The sequence below is a fragment of the Parus major genome, chromosome 6 (assembly GCF_001522545.3).
Source record: "Parus major isolate Abel chromosome 6, Parus_major1.1, whole genome shotgun sequence".
NCBI lineage: Eukaryota > Metazoa > Chordata > Aves > Passeriformes > Paridae > Parus > Parus major.
Window position 1 is genome coordinate 20402396 of NC_031775.1, and position 26470 is coordinate 20428865.

The 26470-nt window shown below is 60.1% G+C and overlaps 2 protein-coding genes across 4 annotated transcripts in view; one reads left to right on the top strand and one right to left on the bottom strand.

The window, feature by feature from the left end:
- The first annotated feature begins 9214 nt into the window (after positions 1-9214).
- Positions 9215-22711, top strand: CRTAC1 (cartilage acidic protein 1). 3 transcript variants are annotated; one of them, XM_015633596.3, is made up of 16 exons: positions 9215-9303; positions 13019-13215; positions 14401-14597; positions 15529-15659; positions 16272-16428; positions 17004-17138; positions 17435-17580; positions 17759-17895; positions 18544-18626; positions 19104-19204; positions 19289-19457; positions 19960-20105; positions 20231-20273; positions 20717-20860; positions 22044-22169; positions 22491-22711. In XM_015633596.3, exons 1-16 carry the CDS (start codon positions 9259-9261, stop codon positions 22616-22618), a joined length of 2085 nt encoding a protein of 694 aa, XP_015489082.1. In that variant the 5' UTR covers positions 9215-9258; the 3' UTR covers positions 22619-22711. The 3 variants fall into 3 exon arrangements, with proteins under 3 accessions (XP_015489082.1, XP_015489084.1, XP_015489083.1); XM_015633598.3 differs by lacking the exon at positions 20717-20860; XM_015633597.3 differs by lacking the exons at positions 22044-22169; positions 22491-22711 and adding an exon at positions 21101-21742.
- Positions 22712-22916: 205 nt separating this feature from the next.
- Positions 22917-26470, bottom strand: part of GOLGA7B (golgin A7 family member B) — an 11214-nt gene continuing 7660 nt past the window's right edge. The window contains exons 2-5 of the mRNA XM_015633602.2: positions 25296-25421; positions 24757-24909; positions 24506-24607; positions 22917-24392 (exon numbers count right to left, since the gene is read on the bottom strand). Of these exons, the coding sequence (XP_015489088.1) occupies positions 24291-24392; positions 24506-24607; positions 24757-24909; positions 25296-25421 (483 nt within the window). The 3' untranslated portion in view covers positions 22917-24290. The remainder of the gene's footprint in view (positions 24393-24505; positions 24608-24756; positions 24910-25295; positions 25422-26470) is intronic.

Here is a 26470-nt window from a genome sequence, read left to right on the forward strand (position 1 = left end):
GACCGCCGCTCCTCCCCCGCGGCCTTGGGCACACGGGCCGGCCTCCGCACGGCACCACGGCACCACGGCGGGCCGTCCTTCCCCGGCAGCGGCCGGCACCGCGGGAAGGAGGCTCCGTGGCTGGGGTGGTGATGGTCAGAGGGAGAGCGACCCCCGCTCCCCGCGCACGAGTGGCCCTGAGGCTGCCGTAGGTCTCCCGGTACCGTTCGATGTCACACACCGAGCGGGAGCCGTGGTGCTCGCTGTGACGGGGCGGGCAGACACGGGGACACCGCGCTACGAAGGCTTTGGGCAAGCCGGTGCGGCCGGCCTGGTCAGTTTGGCTGATGGGCAGCGGGTCTCTGCCCACTCCCTGCTCCAGAACCTCCTTCCTGCTGAGCCGAAGCTCTCGGATGCGATTTCCAACCAGCTGTTTCCCAGCCAGCTTCATGGTGTGGGTACCGGAGAAGAGGTGACCCGCGGCAGAGGAATGTCCCGTGGCGTGCACGCTGCCTTCCCGTGCCGGGAGCGGGCAGCCGGGAGCCAGAGCGCCTTCTGCAGCTCCCCGAGACTGTGAAGTTACCGAAGGACGGGACCGGTCACGGGCCACCCTGGCATGGTGCCACTGAGGCATCGCACGCAGCATCTGTGAATGGGGCTGCGCCAAGCATCATATCCCTCCTTAGGTGCAGGGCTGGGACCGCTGATGCCTGAGGTCTGGGATACCCTGAAGGATAGGTCCAGTCATCCCACCTCAGACAGGTGCCCGTGTGCAGGACAAGGAAAGCTCATATCAGGCAGGGCCACACAGCATTCCCTGAGGAGCAGCCCCTATCCCAGCCTCATGTGGCACACAAGGGACCATGTTCCCTCTCACAGGTAATCGATGGCAGCAGATCCTGATCGCTTTCATTATTATTATTTTCTTATGCATGTGCGCACAGGAGATTTATCGCCAGCTATGGAGGCAAAATCAATTATTCATGTTATAAATTAGAAAATGATTTATGTTTGTGGGAGGCCAAGCAGCATGGAGCCCCTGGCCGCGTGGGAGCTGGGTTTGTCTGGGAATGGCACCAGACAGCCCCTGCCAGCATTTACGTGGTTTCTCCATCCCTTCTGTCCCTTGGGTGTCCTAGCCAGGGATGCCCCCATCCTATCACACACCCACAGTGACCCAAGGATAGTGACTGGCAGGCAGCATCCAGCCTCTCCCACTCTGTAAATCAAGGTGTGAGAGCATGAAGAAGGCTGAGAACTGCCATGGCCTGGTCAGTGCAACAGAATGATGCTCCACAGCAGTTTCCATGGCAGCAGGAAAACAGTTCAAGCTCTGCAAGGTGTGGGCTGCAGAAGGACCCCCTTCTTTTTGTGCACTAGAAACATAGTCTTGTGTCCTCTCCAGCCTCAGCCGTTGTGCCTGTGCTCCTGCTTCTCTCAAAGGACATGGTGGTATCCTCCAGACTGCCACCCATGGGGACAGAGACCCATTGCATTTTAACACCCCCATGCTCCCCAGGAAAGGGCAGATGGTCCCACCTGAACTGATGGTCCCTGAGCTACCCCAGAATAGTACTGTAGGCTTTGGCTTGACTATGGCTCAGTTTCTCCTGGGCTAGAGTGGTCTGAGGTGTCCTGATCTTCCCAGACATGGAGATCCCACGCCCTAAAGGCTGGCTCTAGTTCTGTGTAGAGTGGCATTGAGCTCCCACTGCTTCCAGTTTTGGAACAGGGGGTCAGCTGTTGCTGCCTGGTGTGCCCCCAGCCCCAGAAACAGTGCTGGTGGGAACTGCAGTAGCCCATGGCTCTGCATCAGTGGTCCCAGTACCTTGGTCCAAAAAACCCACTGACCGTGTCTTGTACCCAGCAGGAATGAATGCCGGGAGCCAGCCAGCCGCTCTCTGCTGATAGCTGGGATTGCTCTTGCTTCTGAAGTTTTGATCTAAAGCTGCCATGTCTGTGCCTCCCAGGGGACAGCAGAGCAAGCCAGGAGTTGCTGCCTGGCTTTCCTTGTCTGTTTATCTGCAGCTGCATCAGCTGGGGCCATGGGGAGGCACAAGCTGAAAGGAGCAGTGCGGGAGAGAAAGGAGCTGTTGGCAGCCCCAGATCTGGGACTGATCTGAAGTGAGCTGTGCATCCAGCTCCTGCTTGCACAGCATTGACTAGCTTGATCCCTGGCCCTTGTGATGGGAGTGATAGCATGGGGCAACTTCAGCTCTCCTTGACCATCCTTTTATCTGTGAGCCCTGGAGCCTCTTCCCAGCCACCAGAGAGTCTGCCAATTCCTATGACTCCCAGGGCTCTCAAGGAGAGAACTTGCTGGCTCAATATACTCATGGGGTGTCAGAGGGGGCAGGGATTTTGGCTGCTCCTCTCTAGCTCCTTGCCAGGGTTTGAGCAGAAGGAACATGGACAACCAGGCATGGTCCAGGGACAGGGAACCACTTTGTCCACAACCAAGGCTGTTGCATCCATGTCAGACCCCAGGCAGTCCCAGGGACCCTCTGGGACCACACATGGGTGCAGAAGGGTCCCTGGTTGTTCTGCTCTAGTTCTAAAGGGCTCAGACAACCCAATGAGTTCAGAGAACTGCCACCTGGAATCCCACCAAGATGTAAGCAGACAGGAAATGAATGAACCACATTCTGGGGCTGAGCATTGCCTCAAGCACCTTGCTGCACCCTGGTCCCAGCAAGCTCAGGGCTGGCCCGTGCTTGTGTGGGCATCCTTCTGATTTATTGCTGCAGAGCAAATGCTTACAGAGTGCTTTTGGCAGAGAAAAGCTCTGGGGAACAGCAAGGGGTGTGCAGGAACAACAGGGGAATCGCCTGTCAGCTCCATTGAGCCAGGGGCATGCAGAGCACCCACAGTCCTGGGTCTGTCTCCCATGCCTGGCCAGGGAACATGCTCAGCCTGTGGGGAGGGGACTGCAGAGAGCTTGGGGCTGGGGTGGATTAGATCTGCTTTGCATTATTGCACAAAACACCTGGGGACTCAGCAGCTCGTGACAGTGCTGTATAATGCAGGGAAGCAGGCGGTGGTGCGGGCAGACATTGGTGCTGCCGGCGGCTGGCGGGCAGGGAAGTGGTACGGCCCCTAGGAGTGTGGGCTGGCTGTGGAGGGGGGAGCCAGGTTCTCTTGCTCCTTGTTCTGCACATCAACAATGAATAGGCACAGAAGGCAGTGCTTGTGCTGCAGGAATCAATACTGCTCCAGGAGCGGCCTGGGTGCTCCTCCCTGCACTCCCGTGGGAGCCATCCCCCAGCGTCTCTCCCACAGCTATCACTGTAGTCTCCTTCCTGCTAGTGCCTTGCTCTCCAGCACTCTGAGCAGGACTGTACAGCAGCAGGCAATGACAGCACCAGGGCTGGGGGATTGCTAACCTGGATAGCCTGGCTCCTTTTGGAGGTGGGGGGATACAAAGGAGAGGCCTCTTGTGAGGGATCCAGGTTTTATAGCGACTCGAGTTGGCCCCCATCCATGCTGTCACAGCCTGCTCTGTCATGGCCCATTCTGCCACAGTCTCTAGAAGGTACCAGGGTGCTGTGGCTGGCTCCAGTAGGCACAGATGCTGCCGGGAGGTGATTTCTGCCCAGCACTGTTCAGCAATGTTGCAACCTGAAGCAGCTCCCAGTCTCACCCAGTGCTGGCTGTGGCAGAGCTGCTGCATCCAGTGCCAGCCCTGCCCCACGGGAACGCCACTGCTTTTGATAAGTTTTAATTGATTCATCAGCTGGATCCACTTGGAGCTGATAAATCTTTCAGGAGCCCTGGCAGAGGAGGCTGAGCTGTGCAGGCTGGGCATTCCCCTGCCTCCTTGCAGCTGCATGGCTTCTCTGAAGCAGCTGGCTGCCCCAAGTGTGTCCTGCCAGCCCCAGCTGGCTGCAAGCAGCGCCCCCTTCTCCCCAGCATCCCCCATCCCCCTCAGCCTGTTTGCTCTTTCCCAGCCAAGGACGCTGCCTGGGAGGGCTGCAGCACAGTCTGATGCCTCCACCCTGCCAATATCCCTTGGCCAGGGAGCCCAATCCCAGTGCTTCTGGGGAGACACATCATTGTCCTTGGTTGAGAAGAGCTAATAGTTCCAGGCTCCATCACAGCACCAGCAAAGTCCTTCCTCTGTTTTCCTGTCCCCTCTCCTGTCATGCAGTCATGGGACAGAGCAGTCCCTGGGTTGAGCACGGCTGCTGGTGCATCTCCATACCAGAAGTGGCTCTGGGATCCCGGGGGGACAAGTCCAGCTCGTCCCATAGGGCCACATCTTGCAGGGGGGTGGTGGAAGGCTCTCACGCCCCCACCCTGTGTCGCAGCAAGGAGGAGGGAAAGCAGGGACAGGGACTGCGGGGCAGGAGGGAAGCACAGGCGGATCCGGTTACAGGCAGCACGGGGCAGAGAGATAGGCAGAGAAACAGCAATGCAGCAAAAAGGGCTTTTAGTGATAATAAATAATTAACATTTCTAATGATGTCCCGGCGACAGGAAGAGTCCAAGCAGGGACTCGGGGCACTATGCACGGTGGCAGGAGAGGCTGGGGACCGTGCGTGGTCCAGGGAGGTTGTGCAAAGACAGGTGCTGGGCTGTGAGACAGCTGCAGGCTTGGGGGTCCCAGGGCAGGGGCTGGGCATCCCTGGAGACCCTCTGGGTGAGCAGTGTCTGGGGTCCAGCACTCACACCCTGCTGCTGCCAAGGTCACAGGAAGCCTGTGAGGAAGAGGACTGGAAGACTAGATTAAACAAACTCAGGGATTAACCTGACTTCTGTGATGGTAAGGCCTTCCCAGGGTTTGCCTTGCCCAGCGAGCACCTGAGAGGGACTCCTGCTGGCAGGAGGAGGGGACTGGGGAAGGATGCTGGGAGGCAAAAGCTCACAGGGAGCTGCTGGCATGAGTGACAGTCGCCAGGTCACCACCAGCCGCGACACAAAGAGATCCCACGCTGAGACAGGGGACATGGGAACAGTGTGATGGTCTGGGGTGCAGGACCAAAGAGAGAGGAGGTCTGTGGGCAAGACAGGAGATCAGACACTGCGGGGCAGTGACAGGGAGGGGACAGCAGGGAGAAGAGGGATCAAGCAAGCAGCCATCTGAGCATGGGTGTCCATCACTGTGAGCCACCACACAATGGGCATGCAGACATGGGAGAGGCAAAAGCAATCCTAGGAGGAACCAGTAAGGCGTTTCTGGCAGGACTGGGCACTTGCCTTCATGCCTCCATGAGCCCCAAGGGACTTGCCTGTACTGGAATCAGCCTGGAAGAGGATCAGAGGTATCATGGGGCTACCAAGGAAGTATAGCCCGGGAGACCCGTGAAGGAAGGACAGCGAGGGGTGCCCAGCACAGCGCAGGCTGTGGGGAAACGGGGAGCTCACTATAAATACATCAGCAGGGTAAACGCCAGGGAGGAGGAGAGCTATTTCAGCTAAAAGACAACATTAGCACAGGAACAACTGTGGATAAATTATCCATGAATACATTTACAGTGGAAATTAGACCCTTGGAGCAGGGATGTCCCAGCACAGCCCCTCCAGAGAAAAAAGCAGTGCCAGGCAAGTGCCAAGATCAGCTTGGCAGCTGAGGGATCCTGCAGCGTGTTGTGGTGGCAGCATGTGCCCTCTCCTTGTGTCAAAAAGCAGCAGGGGTATATGATGAGATGTATGCACATTGCTGCATGCACGTGTGAGTGCAGGTGTGTGTGTGTGTGTGCATGGCCTGCACGCGCATTTGGGTGGCAGACTGACTGCTCACACAAGCAGATGGGGTGGCTGCACACAGACTGTTGTGTGTGTGTGCATGTAGGTGCTTGCAAGTGTGCTGGCAGTGTGTGTGTGTGCTGTGCACCCACCAGGCTGTGTGCAGGTGTCTGGCCCTGAAAATGCTCTAGAAAGGGGAATGACAGCTCCAGTGAAGTATCCTGGAAGTTAGTGCCTTCAGTCAGCATTCCTGTGCTCACCTGCACCCTGCTTGTATTGCACCATCTGGAATTTGCTGGAGAGGACATTTGCTGGATGAGTGTTCTATGAATCCAGCTGATCCTGGATGGATTCCTGATCCTAAGTGTATTCCCATCCTGCTCCCAGAGCAGTACTGTCCCTGAAAGTGCCACGGAGATCGTCTGGCACTGCCACCACACAGGCTTACTCTGCTTGGCACCGCTCTGCCCATTGCAATGAATCAAGGGGCAGACTGCTCCCCACTTTCCTGCTGCCTTCTCTCAGGGAGAGCCTGGGTTGGCAAATGAACCACCAGGCAGAGGGTCACCAAGCATTAGGGCTGCTAGCTTTAAGAGGGTCCCCATTCCCTGGGAGCTGGGTCAGCATGGATGGGCCCCCAGAAGCAAGGGCCAGAGAAAACTGGGACATATTAGTCCTGGGGATGGGAAGGGGAGGTCCCAGATGTGCAAAGAGGTGGCTGGTACTCATGCTGGCCCCAGCTCAGCAGAAGAGCCTCCCCCGCCTTTGTGCAGCCCTCAGTGGAGCGCAGCATTTCCCTTCCCCCCACAGCGTGTCTGGCTGCTGCTCGCTCTAATTTCCTGTGCATTGTCCCCATCACCGTGCCACCATTCCCTGCACATCCCACCCCCCTCTGTGCACCACACTGCCAGGCTCCCTATGCCCCAACGCCTGCGCCCTCCCTCACTGCTCCGCAAATGTCTCTGCGAATGTTCTCATGCATCCCAGCTCATTTCACTGATGCTCCGTGCTTCCCTCTGCAGCCCCTTGTAGAGAGCTGTGTCCCACCCCAAGGTGTTTGCCTCGTACTGTCCCTAATGTGGGTGCAACCAGAGGAGTGGGATGGAGATGTCTAGGTCAGCACAGGGCCCAGGGACTGGAGCAAGGCCATTTCTTATGGCCACAACTATTGTATCAAGGTGCCTGCTGCCTCTCTTCTCCCCCAAGGAAATATCCTAGCCTGGCAAGGTGGCAGCATCCATGGGAAGGAGCTCTAAAAGCAGGTATCGGGGGTACCTTGCAGACCTATGAGTAGAAAACCACCCCGCTGGGTGCCAGTGGCAGGGGGCTGCAGCGTGCAGGGCCGTGTTGGCACGTGTGTCCTGCTGGCACACAGCACGTGTGTGCTCATGGGGTGCCGTGGGGTGAGCACATCCCTGCGGACACGGCACCTGCGGAGCCACACGTGCGCGCGGGGCACGGCGTGCCCAGCTGTGCCCATCATGCAAACACCGATGCTCACGCACGGCTGTACGGCCGCACGTGCACGCTGCGCTGGCACACCCCCAGCCCTGCCTGCGTGTGCATGTGCTCACGGCCAGAGCCAAGCCCCGCTGTGCTGGCATGGTGGGTTTAGAGCCCCAGGGAGCCAGCGTGCCCAGTGCCATTCACAGTCTTGGCATGCTGGAGCTGGCTTCCTGCCGGCATGTGTGTTTTCTGTACCTGCCAGTCACAAAGAGGGCACTGGGAGCCAGCTTGCAGTTTGTACAAATAATTATCTGGGTGGTTACCAAACCTGGGATGAGCGAGCAACTCGGCAGCAGGGGTGCTCACCATGAGCACACACACGCTGATGCGAGGGTGCAGCCAGGCACTGGGGCTGTGGGCACCAACAGGCAGAGCACACCCGCAGCACTGGGGTGCACAGGGCCACATGAGCACAGCATTGCACATGTGCAGCGGTCACACTGACATCCCGGGCTGGTGGGCTTGCTTGGCATTATGGCTCACCATGGCAAATGCAGAGAGCAGGTGTGGTTCCTGCCCCGTGGCAGTGCCCTATAGCAGGGTCCCTGTGCCTGGATACCAACATTCTGGCTGTGAGGACCCTGCAGCAGGCAGCTACACAGCAAGCCTGGTGCTCAGCCAGGCACCCTGCAAGAGGGAGTTATCAGAAATGAGATAAAGGGGTATTTGATGGCTGTATGGAAGCACCTTTGTGGGAAACAATCACTGACTGGAGAGCTCTCAAATCTAACAGTGAGAGAAGAACCAGGAGCAACAGGCAGAAGCTGTAGCCAGACATGTTCAATGAGAAATAAGGGCTTTAGCAGAGGAGGTGATTAGCCACTTGAAGCAGCCCCAGTGGCATGAGTTTCTGTAGCTCCTGCTGTCTTCCAGCATGTCGCTCCTGCTGTCTCTCACAGTGGCCGCAGCCCCAGACTCTGTGCTGGGGCACCTGTGAATGTGCTACACCGTGGTGACCTGCTGGCCTTGTGCCCTGTCAGTGCTGTCCCAGTCCCTGCCACAGCCACTTTGTGCTTCCAGAGACTCACAGAGAGCTCGGTGCCCAGCCACTCAGGAAAACATGTTGGGAAAGGCAGGCTTGTCTAGATGCAATCCTGCCTCGCACATCCACTGGATACAAGATTTTGGGCAAGTCAGTGCCTTGCATGACCTAAGATGGGGCCTTTCTTGGAGTTCAGACTGGCTGCCAGGGCACAGCCACTCCTGGGGTCCCTGCAGAGAGAGGTGGTGCCAGGCAGGATGATGACACTGGGAGATGCTGACCCCTCGAGGTGTGGCTGAATGTTAGATTCACAAAACAGTAGAATGGTTTGGAATGGAAGGGACCTTAAAGATCATCTAGTTCCAATCTCCCTGCCATGGGCAGGGACGCTGCCTACTAGATCAGGTCACCCATGGCTCCATCCAGCCCGGCTTTGAATGCTTCAAGGGATGGGGCACCCAAAACTTCTCTGAGCAACCTGTTCCCGTGTCTCACCGTTGTCACTGTGAATAATTTCCTTCTAACACCTAACCTAGATCTCCCCTCTCTCAGTTTAAAACTGTTCTCCCTTGCGCTTCCAAGGAAATAGTGTTACACCGGGGAGGTGGGGGGGGTGGGTTGCCCAGCTCCTTTTTCTTTCCTCCTGCGCCAGACCCCCGCCGCCCCCAGGCCGGGGCAGGCTCCTGGCTGTGCTCGGTTCATCTCGCCAGCTGCCCTTGCAGGAGTTGGGGAGCCGTGCCCAGCCATGCCCCGACTGCTCCCCACCCAGCACCCCAGGAGTGACCGCAGCGAGCCGGGACACACTGCCCGCCGTGCCCACGCAGCTCCCTCAGCCGGTGGATCCCCTGCATGCCGGGATCCGGGACGCCCCTCTCCTCCAGCCGGTACCCGGTGCCCGGGGCGATGCTCACCGGTGCCCCCCCGCAGCACGGCGGGGCCGGACCTGGCGGCGGGCGGCCCCACCCCGCGCTCCCCATTGGCAGCCGCGCCCCCCGCCCCGCTCGCCGCCGCCGCCGCCCGTTCTTAAGGCGCCGCGCGGCCGGAGCGGCCCCGTCGGGAGCCGGGAGCGGTGCGGCCGCAGGCGGGAGGCGAGGCGGAGCTGCGGGATGCGCTCCCGCCGCCGTGGGGGTGCGGGGCGGCCCCCCTGGCCCGTGAGTAGCGGTGTGGTTTTGCTGCTCCGCGAAGTTTCCCGGGGACTCCGGGTCGAGGAGGGGAGGCTCTCAACTCCGGCACGGTCACCGGCCCGGGGAGAAGTTGGTGGAGGGCGGAGCGGGACCGCGGGCACGTAGCCTGTCCCCGTGATGGGGAGGGGATGCGGGGTAGTGAGCCGGGAGGGAGTGGGAAGAAGGATGGGATGAGGATGGAAGGATGCTGGGCTAGGGAGGACCGCGCTCAAGAGGCTGTAAGGCGATGGGGGGTGTGTGCTGGGACTAGGGAGCGCTGGCAGGGACAGCAGGACTGTGAGCAGCGAGGGACAGCCTCTCTTTGTAGCGGCGCTTGTGCTTGGTCGTGGCCAAGCCCATGGAGGAGCAGGGGTCAGTGGCAGAGGGGTCCAGCCGTGTACCTGCCTGTGTGGGAAGGGGCTGGTTGTGTGCTGGTGGGCCTGAGCCCCCCAAGGACCTGGTGTCCCTTTGGGGTGAGCTCAGAGGCTAAGATGACTGCTCATCTCCACACTGCATTAGCTCCTGCTGGCTGAGCCCCAGCCTGCCAGGTCCAGCTGAGGAGTCCTGCATAGGAGGGCCAGGCTCGCAGCAGCGAGCAGACATCGCAGCAGGACCCAGGCTCATGGGCTTTGGCTGGAGCAGAGGCACTGCAGGGTCTGGGCTGCTTGGAACTGAGGAGCTGTGGAGGGGCACTGCTGGTAATCTGGGCGGCCCAGCCGCTGTAGAAGAGCGGTTTGCTGGGTCTGCGGGACATCTCTTGCCTGTCCTCTGCCCTGGCAGGTACAGCTGTGACAGCCTGGGACTGCTAGGAATGAGAACATGATGTTACTGGGGCACATGAAGCATGGTGGCATGAGGTGCTGTGATGTCACCATGTTGTCACTGCTTTGGGGTGCATTTGGGGTGCAGTGAGGCCCTTGCTGCATGATGTCAAGAAATGTCATAGAGGTGCTGGAGGTGACTGCGGCCCAAAATGGGACGTTGCTGCAGTGGTGGAGCATGACATCACTGGGGCGCGTGGTGTGGAGGGCAGCAATGTCACGGTGACATGCAGGATGGGGTGGCCACACAAGGACCTAACACACACCTTACCCATGATGTAGACTAGGGGCTGGGGATGTCCATGTGTGTACAATGAGGAGATCTGGAGACAGCATCTCCCCACTTGTGATATGAGCTCTGGGGCACAATCGCTTGCCTGTGCCACGGCTCCCTTTCCAGTCCCATGGCACCCTTCCCACGCACTGTCAGTCATAGCAATGCACGAGCTCAGATGAATTTTACATCTCTGCCATGGGGCCAGCACCCTCCCCCTGGGCTGCCTGGCTGTACCCTGCACGGGTGCCTGTGGCATCCTCCCAGTGCCTCTGTCCCTGCTTGACATTTTGGCTTCATGTCATTAGCCATACTGAGGAAGCACCCTGGGGTGACCTTGCCACCCAGAGATGCCACAACACAAGCCAGGATGTGACTCTACTGGAACAAGGTAGACTGAGGTCTGTCCTGCACACAGGCAGAACCCCATAGCCTCAAACCTCAGGCGAAGCTTCATGCTGGGACTGTGGTTCTATCAAAAGCATGCTGGGAATGATGAGGCCCCTCTGTATCTGACATGCAGAGCCTGAGTCTTCCCTCCCTTCCCCTTCCCAAAATGGCCTGCTCTGGCCTGGACATCCCTTCCCCATGGCACCAAGCACCGGATTCACTGGGAAAAGCCTTTTGTCTCCAATCAGGAACATTGTTTTCTACTGGAAAAACTCCATCCAGCTTGGAGGGATTTCAGCTGCAGCTGGATGAGGGGTGGGGGGGGCACCTGGGTAACAGTCCAGGCTCTAGGGAGTGGGAGCTGGAGTGGGGAAAGATGGGGAGCCCTGCCAATGGCCTGGGGACAGCCACCCATCATCTGGCTGTGGCTGGGAGTGAGGCAGCACTGCTCTGCAGGGCCAGGGGCTTATGTGCCAGCCCTGCACCCGTATGTCCACAATGTCAGTAGCTCTCCCCCATGCTCATTTTGGTAAGCCTGGAGTGGGGCTGTGGCTAAGGCTCCCCCTCCTTCACTGTCTGGCACTGCAGAGTCCCCCCTAGGGACTTTCCTGTCCCTGAACAACCCAATTAACCCTGCCCCCATCACATGTATCTTGAATGGGACCCCTGCACCAGAGAAGGAGCCAGGCTCCAGCCTCTCAAGATCTGCTCCAGACAATATGGCAGGGTAAGAGAATAGGAACAGCACAGGGTAGAGCTGGGGACACACACTCATCTGCCCTTGAAGCTGTGCCCAGGGTACAGATGGGGCTGCAGAAGAAAGGGGAGCAGACACGTGCAATGGAATACAGGGCTCTGGGGGTTGTGGGCAGTAGGGTTAAGGTTTCCTCTGCAGCTGGAGAACAGCCCCTTCCTGCCCAGCCATGTGGGCCTGGAAGCTATTTAGTTAAGGTGGGGGAATCCTGCCCGCCCCCCAGAGAGCCTTGGGACCATTCCCATCCCCAGGGGAGGCAGCAGCAGCCTGTTCTCCACAACCCAGTGGGTCTGCTAGGGTGTAAATCTTGGGCACCTTCCCCTCTCCAAGCTGTGCACATGTGGTACCATACAGCTGCCACAGCTTCCTTGGCTTGCTGTGGAGTCCAGCAGCATGGGGATCAGCTGGCAGTGGGATCACTTGCTCCAGTACAGGGGGACTGTTCCTGGTTGGTGAGGGCAGTCCTGCCCAGGGAGGTGGCACAGTCACATGAAGCACTGTCCTCTTGCAGACCAGGTGCCCCAACCACCCCTCCAGTTTGCAAGAGCGGATCAGGCTGCTTTCCTCCCAGCTGGAGCACAGGCATGTGGGATCATGCCCATAGCTCACACGGCTCCTTTCTGGGCTATTCCCCTCTGGAGGCAACTGCTTGGCCTGGGATGAGGGGTTGCACTCCTGAGTACCATCTTGTTCATCACCTGTGCTACAGCCAGGTTAGAGCAGCTCCAAAATCTCTGCAGCCTTGCCAGCAGTGCTGGCAGACGCTGTCCTCCGCAGTCCAGGTTAAATGAGCCTCTCCTCCCAGTCTCCTGTTCCTCCCAGCATCTCCTCATGGCTGCATCCCTGTGCAGAAGTCTTCCCTGGCCAGGCTGGAAGGAGCACACCTTGCAGAGACCCTGGGAGGAACAGTTCCAGCAGGATGGGGAAACTGAGGCACATGGGAGTAACTTGATAAAATATCCCTGTGTTCCCCCTGTGAAGTTCCCCAGCTGTGGAAGACCAGTGGGACAGAAGACAAACACCTCAGGCCAGTGAATGTCTTCTTCCTCTGACCCTGCCAAGGGAGCAGGGGTTGACATTTTGACTTACCAGGACCCTGGATTCCAGTGGCGCCTTAGGGCAAAGCAAGCTGGGCCTGAGCCCAGCTTTGTCAGCACACCACAGTCCTCCTGCTGCCTCTCCAGTCCCTCTACTACAATGGGCTCCCAAGGTTGGGCTGATGCTCAGCCCCAGCTCACTGGAGTGTGATCTTGTCCCAGGGGTGAGCAGCACCCAGGACAGTCCATACCTGGGGATGCCAGAGTGACAGTGCCCAAGGGCCAAGGGACAGGTGGTGTGGTGCAGGCTGGGGTGCTGTGGCAAGAGCTGAAAGGGGAGTGTCTCCCATGCAAGGACAGTGGGGCTGCTTGGGCATCATGGAGCAGAGTCTCCTCCTGCAGCTGATGGGCTGTAGGTCTCTCCCAGGTGTCCAGGATGCTGGCGTTGTGCCTGCTGTCCCTGGCCTGGCTCAGCGAGGGCTCCCAGCGCAGCCAGCCCATGTTTGCAGCCGTCACCCACCGCCTTCTCCCACCCGACTACGACAGCAATCCCACACAGCTCAACTATGGCGTGGCTGTCACCGACCTGGATGCCGATGGTGACTTCGAGATTGTGGTGGCAGGGTGAGTGGTGCACCTAATGCCTCAGTGACAGCAGGACTTGTGGCCCTGCAGGGATAGGAATTCCTGCCTCCTCTGTGGTCTTGTGGCCGGCTGGGAGGATTGTGCACAAAGGTGGGTGGGTTGGGGTCTGCATGCACTCACCAGTGAATGTGTGCATGTGTATGTGTGCACCTACACAGGGTGTTGATGCCAGCTGAGTGCCTGTGTGGGACCACGTGAGTGCCCCCATCGGTCTCTTCTCTGTGGGGTGGTGGTGGCTGCCCAGCAGCCAGGGTCCACCCTGCAGTGCACAGCCAGCGTGTCCCCAAGCCATCTCAGCTCTGCTGACAGGACTCAGCTCTCTCTGGAGATTCAGTTAATTGGCTGGAGGTTTTTTATAGTCCTTTATTGGAGTGACGGCTGGGAAGGGCTGGCAGGAGCCCTGGGAAGGAGGGAGCTGTGTGCTGTGCTGCCAGTGCCCAAGTGGGGCTGGACACAGAGCAGCTGCTGCCAGCAGGTCCAACCCTGGTCAGGAAGAGCAGGGACCATGGTGTAGGCTCTGTGTGTGTGCTGGCACTGTTGTGAGCTGCTGCTGCCGGGTATCTGTGTACACACATCCTGACTCCCTAAAGAGGCTTGCACACACAGGTGTGCCCACCTGGAGAGTGTTCTTTACCCTCACAGATCCCATCTAACTGGATAGGGGCCCTACGGTGGCCAGCAGTCTGGCCCTGCTGCTGCTCTGAACATCACCAAGGCAGGAAAACATGGGCAGCACTGGGAACCCTGGAGGGGTCTGGGCCACCACTCCCAGCTGTGCTGAGTCAAGAAGGCAGCTGGGGTTTTGTAAGCAGTCGTGGTGCCCGTTGTATAACTTGTTTACTGGTGCATTGGGCATGAGCGGGCGAGGAGCCAGTGGGACGCACTGAGAGGATTTGCCTTGTATGCCAATTTCCTTGCCCTGGGAAAGCTCTGCAAGCAGGGACCTGCACCCCATCCTGTATTGCTCTCTGCCTGGCCCCCACTGCTTCCCTAGTGTTGCCAGACATGGGATGCCTGATAGGGTCTTTGGCCTCCATGGAGTCTGCAGTACCCATCATTGGGAAAATCCAGTATCACACCCAATGTCCCCCCAGGGATGAGACAGAGGGGCTTTTATCCCATCACCAAGCCTTGGGAAGCCACTACCCCTGCTTACACTCGCAGGTACAATGGCCCCAACCTGGTGCTCAAGTATGACAAGGCACAGGGGCGGCTGGTGAACGTGGCAGAGGATGAGCGGGGCTCCCCGTACTACGCACTGCGGGACCGGCAGGGCAATGCCATCGGTGTGACAGCCTGCGACATCGACGGCGATGGCCGCGAGGAAATCTATTTCCTAAACACCAACAACGCCTTCTCTGGTGAGCCTTGCCGGCAGCCGAGCCCCAGGCACGGGGGGAGCCCCCGGCATGGCTGCCCGCGACCTTCGGCGTGTGAGGGATGTGTGCGGGCTGGAGTTAATTTCTCAGTTGAGTGGCTCCATTGATTGATGGCAGCACAGGTGGGACACTGAGCCCAGCCAGCCGAGTCAGCACTTCCAGCTGCCCGTCGCCCTTTTTGTGGCACCACAAGTGGGACAGAAGATTCCCTTCCACCCCCTCGATTGTCCTGCCCCAGGGACCCTGCACTGTAAATCCCAGCTGTGCCCTGCAGCAGTTGTGCCCTTTGGTCTCATGGCTTTCCTGTGCCTGCTGCACCAAGTCAAGTCTTAACCTGCCCTTCTAGTGCTGTCCCTGCTCCTGGCATGCCTGTCACGGGAACAAGACTTACGTTCTCCAAGGTGGCACTGGGAATCCCTAGAGCTCCCTGGCTTGGTGCTCCAGCCCAGCTCTGCCGTGTGTCCCTGACCTCCAGGCAGCAGATCTGTCTTCCCAGTGCTCCTAATTACCCAGGCTGGCAGTGGCTGCTGGCACACCTGTCCCTAAATCAGGCTCTGCCATTGGCGCTGTCACAAGCGGTGTAGCTCGCTGACTGTGCCTGCCACTGGATCGATTTCTTTTTTAATATATTTTTTTTTGTACCTTCCTGGGGATGATCTACAGGCCTGTGCCCCATTGGGACATATTTTAGTTTAATGAGTTGATTCTTCTGTGTGTCTCCCAGTGGCCCTTAAGGGTCATGGGGCTCTTGCAGCAGCCCAGCCCTATGGCACTAGGGGGCTGCAGGGACAGCAGATATTTGGGATGCTCTGGAAAAAGAGTACATTTTCCACAACGTCCTTTGCTGCAAAGCACCCCGTCCTCAAGAGGAGGCAGGGTGCTGAAGCCCACTGACCTGTGCCCCCTTCCCCAGGCATGGCCACCTACACAGACAAGCTCTTCAAGCTCCGCAATGGGCGCTGGGAGGACATCCTGAGTGACAAGGTGAACCGGGACGTGGCCAGCCGCTTTGCTGGGCGTTCTGTTGCCTGCGTGGACCGGACGGTGAGCAGGCAGGGTTCTGCAGACAGGGGCATCTCTTCCCCACTTCCCACTCCCAGTGCCCCTCAGTGGAATCCTGAGGGCCAGCTCCCTTTACTGTCCCATCCCGTACCCTGGTTGGGCCAAGGGTGCCCCCCATCTGCCCGGTGACTGCCAACGCCCCTCGCTGTAGGGACTGTGGATGCCTGTCCACACGGTTGCCACCAGCTGATAAACGTGCCTGTCGAGGTGATTTATGCTCCTGTCACCTGCTCTTTCTTCGTCCTCCTCCTCCAGCGGTTTATTTCCAAATGATTATCGCTAAATCAGGGTGCAGCTACTGCACGGGACAAAGGAGGCGGTGGAAATCGGGAGGACTTGGCACACCGGGGATGCTGGGAGGGGGGATAACGTCCCACGTGCCAGCGCTGTGACCAGAGAGCGCCTGGAGGCAACAGGTCGCATCCCTACCCTGGAATGCTTTTTGCCGTGGGTTTTGCAGAGCTCTTGCTCAGCACACAAAAGCAGTGCCTGCTCCCACGGAGCAATAAGAGCATTCACAGCAGGCATCCTCTGTGGTCCCCGTGGCGATGAGTTGTGGGTGGGTGGGTGCTGAGGCGGTGCTGCCGGCTGCAGGGCTCCGGCAGGTACTCCATCTACATCGCCAACTATGCCAGCGGCAACGTGGGCCCCCATGCCCTGATTGAGATGGATGTGGCTGCCAGTGACCCTGCCCGCGGTGTCGTGGTGCTGGTGGATGTGGCCGCCCAGGCTGGCGTCAGCAAGTACACAGGTACAGCCGGCTTCTGTGGCCCTGCGGAGGGGACTCGCGGCAGGGCATGGAGAGCCCGATGTGGCGGGGCAGTGCAGCGGCGGTCCGTGCCACGCGTTGGGTTGCCTCACTGCCCCATCTAGTGGCAGCCCCACGGCCCTTGGAAGGGACCAGGAGCATGGGACGCACGCCTGGCAGGACCCCTGTGTCGAATCACTGGGGCGAATTCCCCCAGAGCTCACAGCATCCATAGGGCAGGCAGCGGGGTTTGGGAACGTGGGCGCTCGGGGGGAACAAGCCCGCCTGCGCCGCATGCTGGCCCACCACCGTGGGGACTGCTGCGTGCCCCAGCGGTAAATTGTCACTAATTAGGAGTGTTGTCACCATGGCGATGGCAGTGATTAGGGTTGGGAGTGACACAAGCGGCTGCCAAGCCCAATTAGCTCCTGATGAGAGGGGTAGGAGGTGGTAAGAACGGGACACGGGGAATGAGGGGGGGTACTTGAGGCAAGTACCGTGTGGGCAACACTGAGGGAACATGGGGAGCACTAACTCCGGTGGGGCAGCTGTCCCTCACCCGGGGCTACTGTCCCCAGGGGGCCGTGGGGTGGCCGTGGGCCCCATCCTGAGTGACAGTGCCTCTGACATATTCTGCGGTAATGAGAACAGCCCAAACTTCCTCTTCCACAACCGGGGGGACGGAACGTACAGGGACGTGGCAGCTGCTGTGGGTGAGTAGGGGAAGCTGGGGGGACCACACAGATGCTGGGGACCTCGGGGCAGGGGTGGCTCTGCCTGTCCCTGCCCGCACTGGATGAGTGTGGGGGGCAGGGGACAGCCCTAGGGACCCAGAGCCCCCATTGACCACTGTGCAGTGGCTGAGAAGCATCGGGGCATCCATCAGCGCACGTGGAGCTGCGCTTGGAGGAGCTGTCTGGGGACGATGGAGCACATCCTCGGAGGTGTGCTGGGGACAAGGAGGCAGGAGGGGGTTCCCGTCTCCCCCTGTCCCCTTGCGGTTCCCCAGGGCTGGATGACCCCTACCAGCACGGACGCGGTGTGGCGCTGGCTGACTTCAACCGCGACGGCCGGGTGGACATCGTCTATGGCAACTGGAACGGGCCGCACCGCCTCTACCTGCAGAGTGGAGCTCCTGGGCGCGTCCGATTCCGGGTGAGGGCTGGGAGTCCCCACGCTGCTGCCTCTGCCACTGAGCCACCTCGGCCAGGGGCGCTGGCTTCGCTCTGAATTGTCTTTGAGCCCCACTTGCCAGCGAGGAGAAGACCCGAGGCACCAAAGCAGCACCCAGTGTCCTGCTTCCTGTGCCTATTGTCAGGCTGTGCCCATGCAGGACATCGCCACCCCCAAGTTCTCCATGCCGTCCCCCGTCCGCACCGTCATCGCAGCCGACTTCGACAATGACCAGGAGCTGGAGGTTTTCTTCAACAACATCGCTTACCGCGGCTCCTCCGCCAACCGCCTCTTCCGGTAGGAGCCCCGCGGGGGCCGGGGAGCCTGCACCCTGCTCCGAGACTCCAGCGGCCCTCACAGCACAGCCAGGCTCACAGGGCTCCTCTCCAGCAGTGCCACGGCTCGGGCTCAGCTCATAAGAGGCATCGTGACTGAGCCCTTCCTGGCATCATTACCAGTCACTGTGATCGTGCCTGCAGCAGCCCCTGGGGTCCCCAGCACCGCTGATTAGTAGCTTTGTGGAAGCTTGTTCTTGGCTCCTGTTAATTGTGGGGGTCAATTCTTCATTACTTCTGTGTAGCACCTCCTTGCCTGGTGTGTAGGGCAGTGGGTACTGGTTGTCTACTCAATGCTTGCACCCGTAGGTGGGTAGAGGGCATGGGTTTTGTGAGGAGCCCTTTGGAGACATCTCCAGGTTCCAGAGGGATGCAACAGATGGTATTGCTACTCTGCAGTTCAGACCCAGAAGCTCTCATGAAATTTCTTTTGCACCTACATGGAGTGAAGACGTGCCAACATGCAGGGGACAGTCATATCCCCCATCCACACCCTATAGCACCAGAGCTGTTACCCCTATCATGATTCTGCAGGAGGGGACAGACATATGCAGGAAGGTTCTGAGGACTGCAGGAGCTGGCATTAATGCTGTGTATATGTCCTTGGCAGGCTCATCCGCAGAGAACACTCAGACCCCATTGTGGAAGAGCTGAATCCAGGGGATGCACTGGAGCCCGAGGGACGGGGCACAGGTGGGTCCACCCTGCCCTGGCGCAGCACTGCTTGGCACCTTCTGTGCCTGAGGATGCCACATGCCTGACTGAGTTATCTGCCTACTCTCCACCACCAGGAATGGCCCCATGTTTTCTCCCTCCACCCATGTCCAGCCAACAGTGCCATTTCCAGTACCCCAGAGGCACTGTTGAAGGGCCCCTTCTTGTGTGTCCACTGCTCAAAGCCAACCCCTCTGCATTTGGGAGGAGGTCAGGCAGCTCCCTGTGACCCACAGTTCTCCAGGCACTGCCTGTCCCTTCCACTGCGCAGGGTGCCAACACACCTGAATACAGGATGCCAACCACACTCCTGCACTGGAGTCACCCCATCTTCCCTTTTGTCCCTGTGTGGCCAGGAGCACTGCCGTTGCCAGTGGAATGCCACAGCAGCAGCAAGGTCTAGTGCTGGGAGACATGGGGCCAGGCCTCAGGCACAACATGATTCTGTCCTTGTAGGAGGTGCAGTGACAGATTTTGATGGCGATGGGATGCTGGACCTCATCCTATCCCATGGTGAGTCCATGGCACAGCCAATCTCCATCTTCAAGGGCACTCAGGTGAGTCAAGCAGGGACTCCTCATGTTGTACCCATCCCTCCTGTCCCTCCCAGCTCAGTCTCTCTGCTCCCTCCTCCTTTGCAGGGCACCAGCAACAACTGGCTGCGTGTCATCCCCCGTACCCGCTTCGGGGCCTTTGCGCGGGGGGCCAAAGTGGTGCTGTTCACCCGGCGCAGCGGGGCCCACCTGCGCATCATTGACGGGGGCTCCGGCTATCTCTGCGAGATGGAGCCTGTGGCACACTTCGGACTGGGTGAGCTAGGGAGTCGAGGGGCTGCCTCCACCCCCAGCCTTCCCTGGCACTGCACAGGGCAGGGACCATGTCTGCCCCGGTGTCCTGCAGCACAGTAATCGTCCATGCCTGTCACCTAGGTATGGTGGGCTCCGTGCGAGGCTGTGGGCAGGGTGCCCAGCCACTGCAGCTGTGCAGCAAGGGGCAGCTGCCCCCTTCCCCATCCCCTGCCTGCTGCTTTGCCCAGGGGCTAGGGCTTTCTCTTCCCTTTAACTGTCCCCTGGTGTGGCATGTCCAGCAGCCAAGCCTGCAGGGATGTCTCTGCCTACTTCAAGGTCATCCCATTGTCCCCGCGTATGCCCCTCAGAGTACATCTGTGTGCACGGGCTGTCCTTGAGCACCTGGAGCTGGGCTCAGGGAGCAAGGGAAGACTTTGCCCCTCCCATCCCTACCACCCCGATGGCCTCCTTTCAGCCCCTGCCCACCCTGGAGACCCTCCCTTTGATGGGCTGCCCGCCTGCAGGGCATGACGAAGCCAGCAGCCTGGAGGTGACCTGGCCAGATGGCCGTGTGGTGTCACGAGCTGTAGCGAGCAGTGAGACCAACTCTGTCCTGGAGATCCCCTACCCTCTGGATGTGGAGGAGCCGCTCATGCCTGCCCCGCTGGAGGTGAGGGCCAGGTGTGGGTGTGAGACTTTGGGGACAGAAACAAGGGACTGGGCTCTGCTGGCTCAGTGGCTGCCCAGGGCTGATCCTTCCCCAACCCAGCAGTCTCTGCTTCTTCCCAAATGCAGTGCGGGCAGGGATTCTCCCAGCACGAGAATGGACGCTGTGTAGGTGAGTGGCTGCTGGAAGCACAGGTGTGCCTCTACCCAGGATGCTGTAGCGTAGCCCCATGGGGGACACTCTGAGACTGGGAGGTGGCTGCCTGCCACATGGCTCAGTGCCAGGTTCAGCTGCTTGCCTGGCACATGGCCTGGGAATGGGACAGCAGTACAGCTCCAGGGGAGCACCGTGGTGTCACAGGGAGCAGTGAGAGTACTGTGCTGGGGCTGGAGACATGGCTGGCACGTGGCAGGCTTTGTGCTGTAGCCATGAGTGATGGAGGGGCAGCAGAGATGCAGCAGGGAAGCCGTGGCCATGCTGTGAGCCTCCTGGGCAGAGGTATGGCTTATGCATGGCTACCACCAGGGTGACCATCCAGCATACTGGGGGAGCTGGAGGGGCGGGCAGCCCCAAGCTCTCTGCCCACATGTCTCACACTAAGGACCGTCTTGTAGACACAAATGAGTGCACTGAGTTCCCCTTCATCTGTCCCCGGGACAAGCCCATCTGCATCAATACCTATGGCGGGTACCGCTGTCGCAGCAACAAGCGCTGCAGCCGGGGCTTTGAGCCAAACGAGGATGGCACAGCTTGCGTGGGTGAGTGATTGCTGGGACACCCTGACCCCATACCAGCTGGCATCAGTGCCAAAACACCACCTTGGCATGCTGTTGCACCCCTGACAAAGGCCAGGCCACAGCCTGCAACCTGTCGGATGGCAGCCCAGCCACATCCACCCTTGTTCTGTGTGTGTTTGTCTGTGCCTCCCACTGAGCTGCCACTGACAGCCCTTCTCTTTCTCTTTTTCTCTCTTGTTCCTTCTCTCCTTCTCTGTGCAGCTCAAGTGGCCTTTTTTGGGGGATATCCCTCTGCTGGGAGCTGGCCTGGGCTCCCCCACAGTGCCCTCCTCCCTCTAGTCCTCGGACTCTGCCTTTGTCTCTATGCACTTTAACCCCTGCCCGTAACATGCCAGGGCAGCCTTGGTGGAAGGATGGGCTGGCCTCTGCCTGTCTCTCTTTTTCTGTCCACGTTGAGCCACCCTGGAAGTGCCAGCTGGGACATACTGGGCTGATCTGCAGTGGGACCGGCACAGACCTGGCTGTCCTGTGCACCATCTCTGGGAAAGCAGCCCTAGGGCAGCCTGGCAGTGCCCCTTTCCTCGCACACCCCACTGCCCCAGTGCTATTCCTGCCATGCTGGCACCTCCCTGGTGGTCGCTTGCTCCGTCGCCTCGATACCGTACCGTGTGCCTGCTGGTTTGGCCTGCGACGTGTGTGCTTTGCCTGCCCCCTCCTCGGTGACGGGAACCACCTCCCCAGTCCTGGCAGAGGAGGGTCTTCCCAGCCCTGCAGGGGCAGGATCCTCCTGGTCTGTTTTTTAACATCTTGACCCTACTGTTTGGAGTCTGACCCTGCTTAGTCCCAACAGTCTTCCAGCCCCTCTCCCAGAGAACCCCTAATAAACTATATCCCATCTATTAACCTGGTCTGCTGAGCTCTGCGTGCCAGGGCTGTGCTTGTGCTTCTGCCCACCCCACCCTGGGGCTGCACAGGGAGGGAGCCCAGGAGGGGAGCATCCCCAGCAATTCCCTCCGCAGGGCTGGGATCTGGCTGCAGGGTGATGGTGCCCCTGGCCCAGCTCTGCACTAAGAGTACAGCAAAATGTGCAGCTCTGAAGGGGCTGGGGTACAGCAAGCTGCACTGCCTGTACCCCAACAACAGGGCTCTACTGCTTTTCCCCCTGAATGCTATAACCCCACACTGCTTTCTTTACCCCCACCAGACATCAACGAGTGTGCTCAGGGCTTGCACAACTGCAGCCAGCTCTGCATCAACACCCCTGGGGCACACACCTGCCTCTGCCACCCAGGCTTCCGCCCCCTTGATCCGGCTGCCAGCCGGTGCCTGGGTGAGTACCTGCAGTGCCCGGCCCCCTGGTGCTGCCAGGCTGCCCTGGCAGCAGAGATGATTGGGGTACTCAGTTGTGCTCACAGCCCTAGTGCTGGGGGGCAGAAGGGACAGACTGTGGCTGTGCAGGAGTTGGTGATGTAAGGACATCTGCCACCCAGCAGCCTTGGCACCAAGCAGCGGCAGGAGCACCTGCCTTTGTGTCCCAATTCACCCAGCCCTGGAGCTGCCACCCTCATGCCCCCTCCATCCCTTGCCCTGCCCATGCCAGATGCACCCTGTATCCTTGGCACAGCTCTGACCTTTTCTCCTTCTCTCTCAGACATAGATGAGTGTCAGGCACAGCCTGGCCCCTGCGACCATATCTGCCACAACAGCCATGGCTCCTTCCACTGCCACTGTCACCACGGCTTCTCCCTGGGTGCTGGTGGACGCTGCCAGCACAATTAGCCTGCTTTGGCACAGCTAGGTGTTCCCTGCTGCCCCCCAGCACTGTGCCAGCTGCACCCACTACCAACTGAATAAACCCTTTCCTTCACTGTATTCCTTGTGTGTCCCTGTCCCAGGGCCCCAAGACTGCTGCACAGGTTTGTCCCTACTTCCCTAGACTGCCCCCTCCTCCCCATCCCCTCCCTTTCCCCATGCTCACCCTCGTGGGGCTCTGTGCAGTGTGAAAAGAGATACCCAGCCTGATTCTGTGCCCCCACAGCCTCGCTCACCACTCCAACACAAGAAGATGCAGGGTAGGCAGTGGGGGAAAGAAGCGTGAGGTTTATTGAGGGAGGTCTCCATGCAGGGGGGGGCTCCAGCAGGAACATTGAGGCCAGGGCCACCCCACACACACATCATGACGGAGCCAAAAGGAGTCCCACAGGGTAGAGTCCTCCCTCCAGGTCACCAGGAGAGAAATGCCAGCTCGGTTCAGCCCTACACCCAGATAGGAATTCTTCTCCTTGGGGTGCTGGATATCACAGGGACCCTCCTGTTTCCCCCTATCTGACTCTGGACCATGAACCTCCACACCTTGCCACCAGGCCCAGGTGCTCCTTGAGGTCCCCTCTTACAGGCCAGGCTGAGAAATGGGGCACTGGTGGCAGATGCATGCAGGACATATGGGCAGGGGAGGACTCAGCAGTGTGAGAGGAAAGGTCCTTATGGAGCTTCTCCACTGGGCACCCTCCCTGCATTAGGGCAGGTCATGGGGCAGAGTAGGCAGGGGGCTGCTGGCAGCAAGGTACAGACAAACTGTGCCAGGACTGGGCAGGGAGCCTGCCTCACCCATGCCACAGCTCAGCTTCAACTGTGCTGGGCCATGAATGAGCCCAGGGCACATGGCACAGAGGCAGCATCATGCCCAGCACTGCACCCCCATGCCCTGGACACTGGGCTGGAGAAATACCTGGGTCCAGCTGGGGATGGCAGCAGGTCATGCAGGGAGCAGAAACAAGTGCCCAGTGTCATGGCAGTGAAGGATGCTGCTGGAGAGGATGTAGTGCCAGATGAGGGAGGGGGCTAGGGGAGCAGCAATGGGGCAGAGCTGGGGTGAATGCATGGCCCATCGTGCAGTAGAAGCGGCACCAGTGCTCTGCCAGGCCTCCTGAATGGTGGCAAGCAGCAGCTGAGCCCACACCACAGCACCAAGAGCAGGGTGCCCTAAGCAGGGGGTGCAGCAAGAGCTGTCAGTGTCTGTGGGCGTGGGGTTAAGTGGGCGTCCCCTGCTTAGCGCTGCCTGAGGCTTTGCCACTCCCAGAGCTCCCCGGTGCCTGGGGACAGGGGCACTGCCAGCTGGGACTGCCCGAGCAGGACAAGCTCCTTTCGCTTGCGGCAGGGGCGGCAGCACCAAGCACGCACGGAGGGCTGGAGGAGCCCCTTGGCAAGTTCGGCTCATGGGAGGCACCTGGGATGCCCCAGCACCAGTCCCTACCCACAGCGGGTCCGAGCAGGGGCAGGCCCACTGCGGGGGACAAAGAGCAGATGGGGGTGGGCAGCCTCACTGGGTACCCCCGGCCTCCCCCTCCTGCTCTCCCTGGGCTCAGAAGCGTGTGCTCTGGTAGTGCAGCCTGCGGAGCTCGGAGAGGCCACTGTCCCGGCAGTATGAGTCCCTGCAGGGACTCCCTGCCAGTCACCGGCCCCCCGCCCCGCCGCCACCACCGCTGCTGCTGCTGGAGCTGCCGCTGCTGGAGCTGCCACTGCTGCACCGGTCCTCGTAGATGGAGATCTCGATCTGGGCCCTGCTAAGGATCATCGGTGAGACGGGCCAGTCCAATTGCCCAGCACCCACGCCCAGTCTCCCTTCACCCTTGCCATCCCCCAAGCACTCCGCTGCCCAAAGGATACGACCCTCATGCCACGCTCCAGGGGGTCAGTGAGCAGCAGCCCCCGTGGCGCATAGATCTTCTCATTCTGGTCCTGGATGTACTTGGAGATCTTCTTCAGGACCTGTCAGCACAGAGAGGGACACTCAGGGCCTGCCAGCATTGTTGTCTACTCTGGCCTCCAGTCCCATGTTCCCTGTGACACCCCTGAGCCATCCCCATGCCCACTGTGAGCTGTGCCCAAAGCCCGAGCCCACCCTTGCACCTCAGCACCTTCTCATAATGTGTCTCCATGCAGAGAAAGATGAAATAGGCAGTGGCACAGGCCAGGCATCCCTCGAGGTATGAGCTGCCCCCAATCTTCTCCGCCTCGGCGTAGAAGCCATTTAAGGTTTTCACGGTTTCCTCAAAAAGTTGTCGCTCAATCTAGGACAGAAACCAGGGTGAAGAGGCGTCTGGCCAGGGACTGACTCCCTGTGCCACCTTGTCCCCATTCCTGGGGGCACTTGGAGAGCACTGAACCCTCTCCTCCCTGCCCAGCTGATGCCCCAACTTGCAGGCCCCTGCCCACCTCCCACCCGTAACCTGCTGAGCCTGCAGCCTTCACCAGAGCCTCCCAGGCCCCAGGAGCAACAAAGCCCTTGCACAACAGCTAAGGCAGCTGTGATTTCATGCACCCAACAGCACTGGCTGGCCCAGGGCCACACAACACCCCATAAACCCCCACACCTTTAGACATCTCATCGCTCTGAGCCCCCACAGGGCACTGCCATAGAGCACCACCCACCCTGGCAACCTCTCAGACTCCCTACCCGGCTCTCCAGCTCAGGGGGAAACTTTGTCTGGAACTGGCATGTGGTCCCATCACTGTAATCCCGCTGCACAAAGACCTTGGTGGCCAGGGACGCGCTGCGCCGCAGCTCCTGCAGGCTGTGCACCTGGGGGCAGAGGGTGACACGGGGGGGCTGCAGCCAGGGGTGCTGGGCATCCCTACTGCAGGGCTGGAGTTGTGGGGAGCAGCGCCATTCCCACAGTGTCAGGGGCTGCAGGCTGACACAGCCCGGGGCAGGGAGCCCCTAGCACAGGCTGTGTCACACCATGAGCACAGCTTGGCGCTGGAGATGCAAGGCGGGGGGCGAGGGGAGGATGGCAGCAAGGGGAGGATGCTGTGGCAGCCCCCTCCTCGGAATGAGGGTGAGTGCGTGTGCTTTTGCCCCGGGGTGGTGTCTGGTCTCACCCCCAGTGGTTCCTGCGTGCACGGGTGTGTGTCTCCGGAGGGGACAGGCCCCTGTCCCCAGCAGTGCCCCAGAACACAGCCAACCCAACAGCTCCCGGCGGGAGGCTGGGAGTGAGCCGAGCAGGAGCAGGGATGGGCAGCGGGGCTGCAGCAGAGGCACAGCGGGTGGGCAGGCTGCAGTGGGGCGTCTTCATGAACAGGACCGGCAGGCCCGGCAGCAGGTGCTAAGCCCTGACTCCCCACAGGGCGTGAGAGCCCGTGCCAGCCCCCGAGCGCCAGGCTGTGGGGCAGCTTTGGTGGCTGGAGAAGGGGATGGAGGCACCAGATTGTGCAAGGGCAGACATCAGGCCTTTCCCTGAGCTTCCCCAGGGTGGCAGGGGGCAACTGGCTGCTCTCTGCCCCACAGACTGTCTGGAGCTGTCCCACGTCTGACCCACCGTTTGTGGGAGAAGAATTCCCAGTCCCACAGCCCAACCCAGACACGCCGCATCCTTCACCAAAGGCACCCTGCAGCCCCCCTGCACCCCCACACCCCTTCAGTAACCTCACCGGCCTTTCTGTGCCCACGGAGCCCACGGAGCCCTCGCAGCCCCCAGCCCCACACTCCTCTCCTCCCCGCGGACCCCAGCCCCACGCGGTCCTCCCGCAGCAGCGCGCCCCACGCTGACGGACCCCGGTCCGTGCCGCGCCCCGGCGGCGGGCAGCGCAGGGCGGGGGAGCTCCGCCGCAGCCCGGCCCGGGGGTGCCGTG

Excerpts from the sequence above, each read along its gene's own strand:
- CRTAC1 (XM_015633596.3), top strand. The coding sequence starts at position 9,259 with ATGCGCTCCCGCCGCCGTGGGGGTGCGGGGCGGCCCCCCTGGCCC. Across the intron at positions 17,139-17,434 it reads GGACGTGGCAGCTGCTGTGG|GGCTGGATGACCCCTACCAG; the intron begins GTGAGTAGGGGA and ends GCGGTTCCCCAG. Across the intron at positions 17,581-17,758 it reads CTGGGCGCGTCCGATTCCGG|GACATCGCCACCCCCAAGTT; the intron begins GTGAGGGCTGGG and ends GTGCCCATGCAG.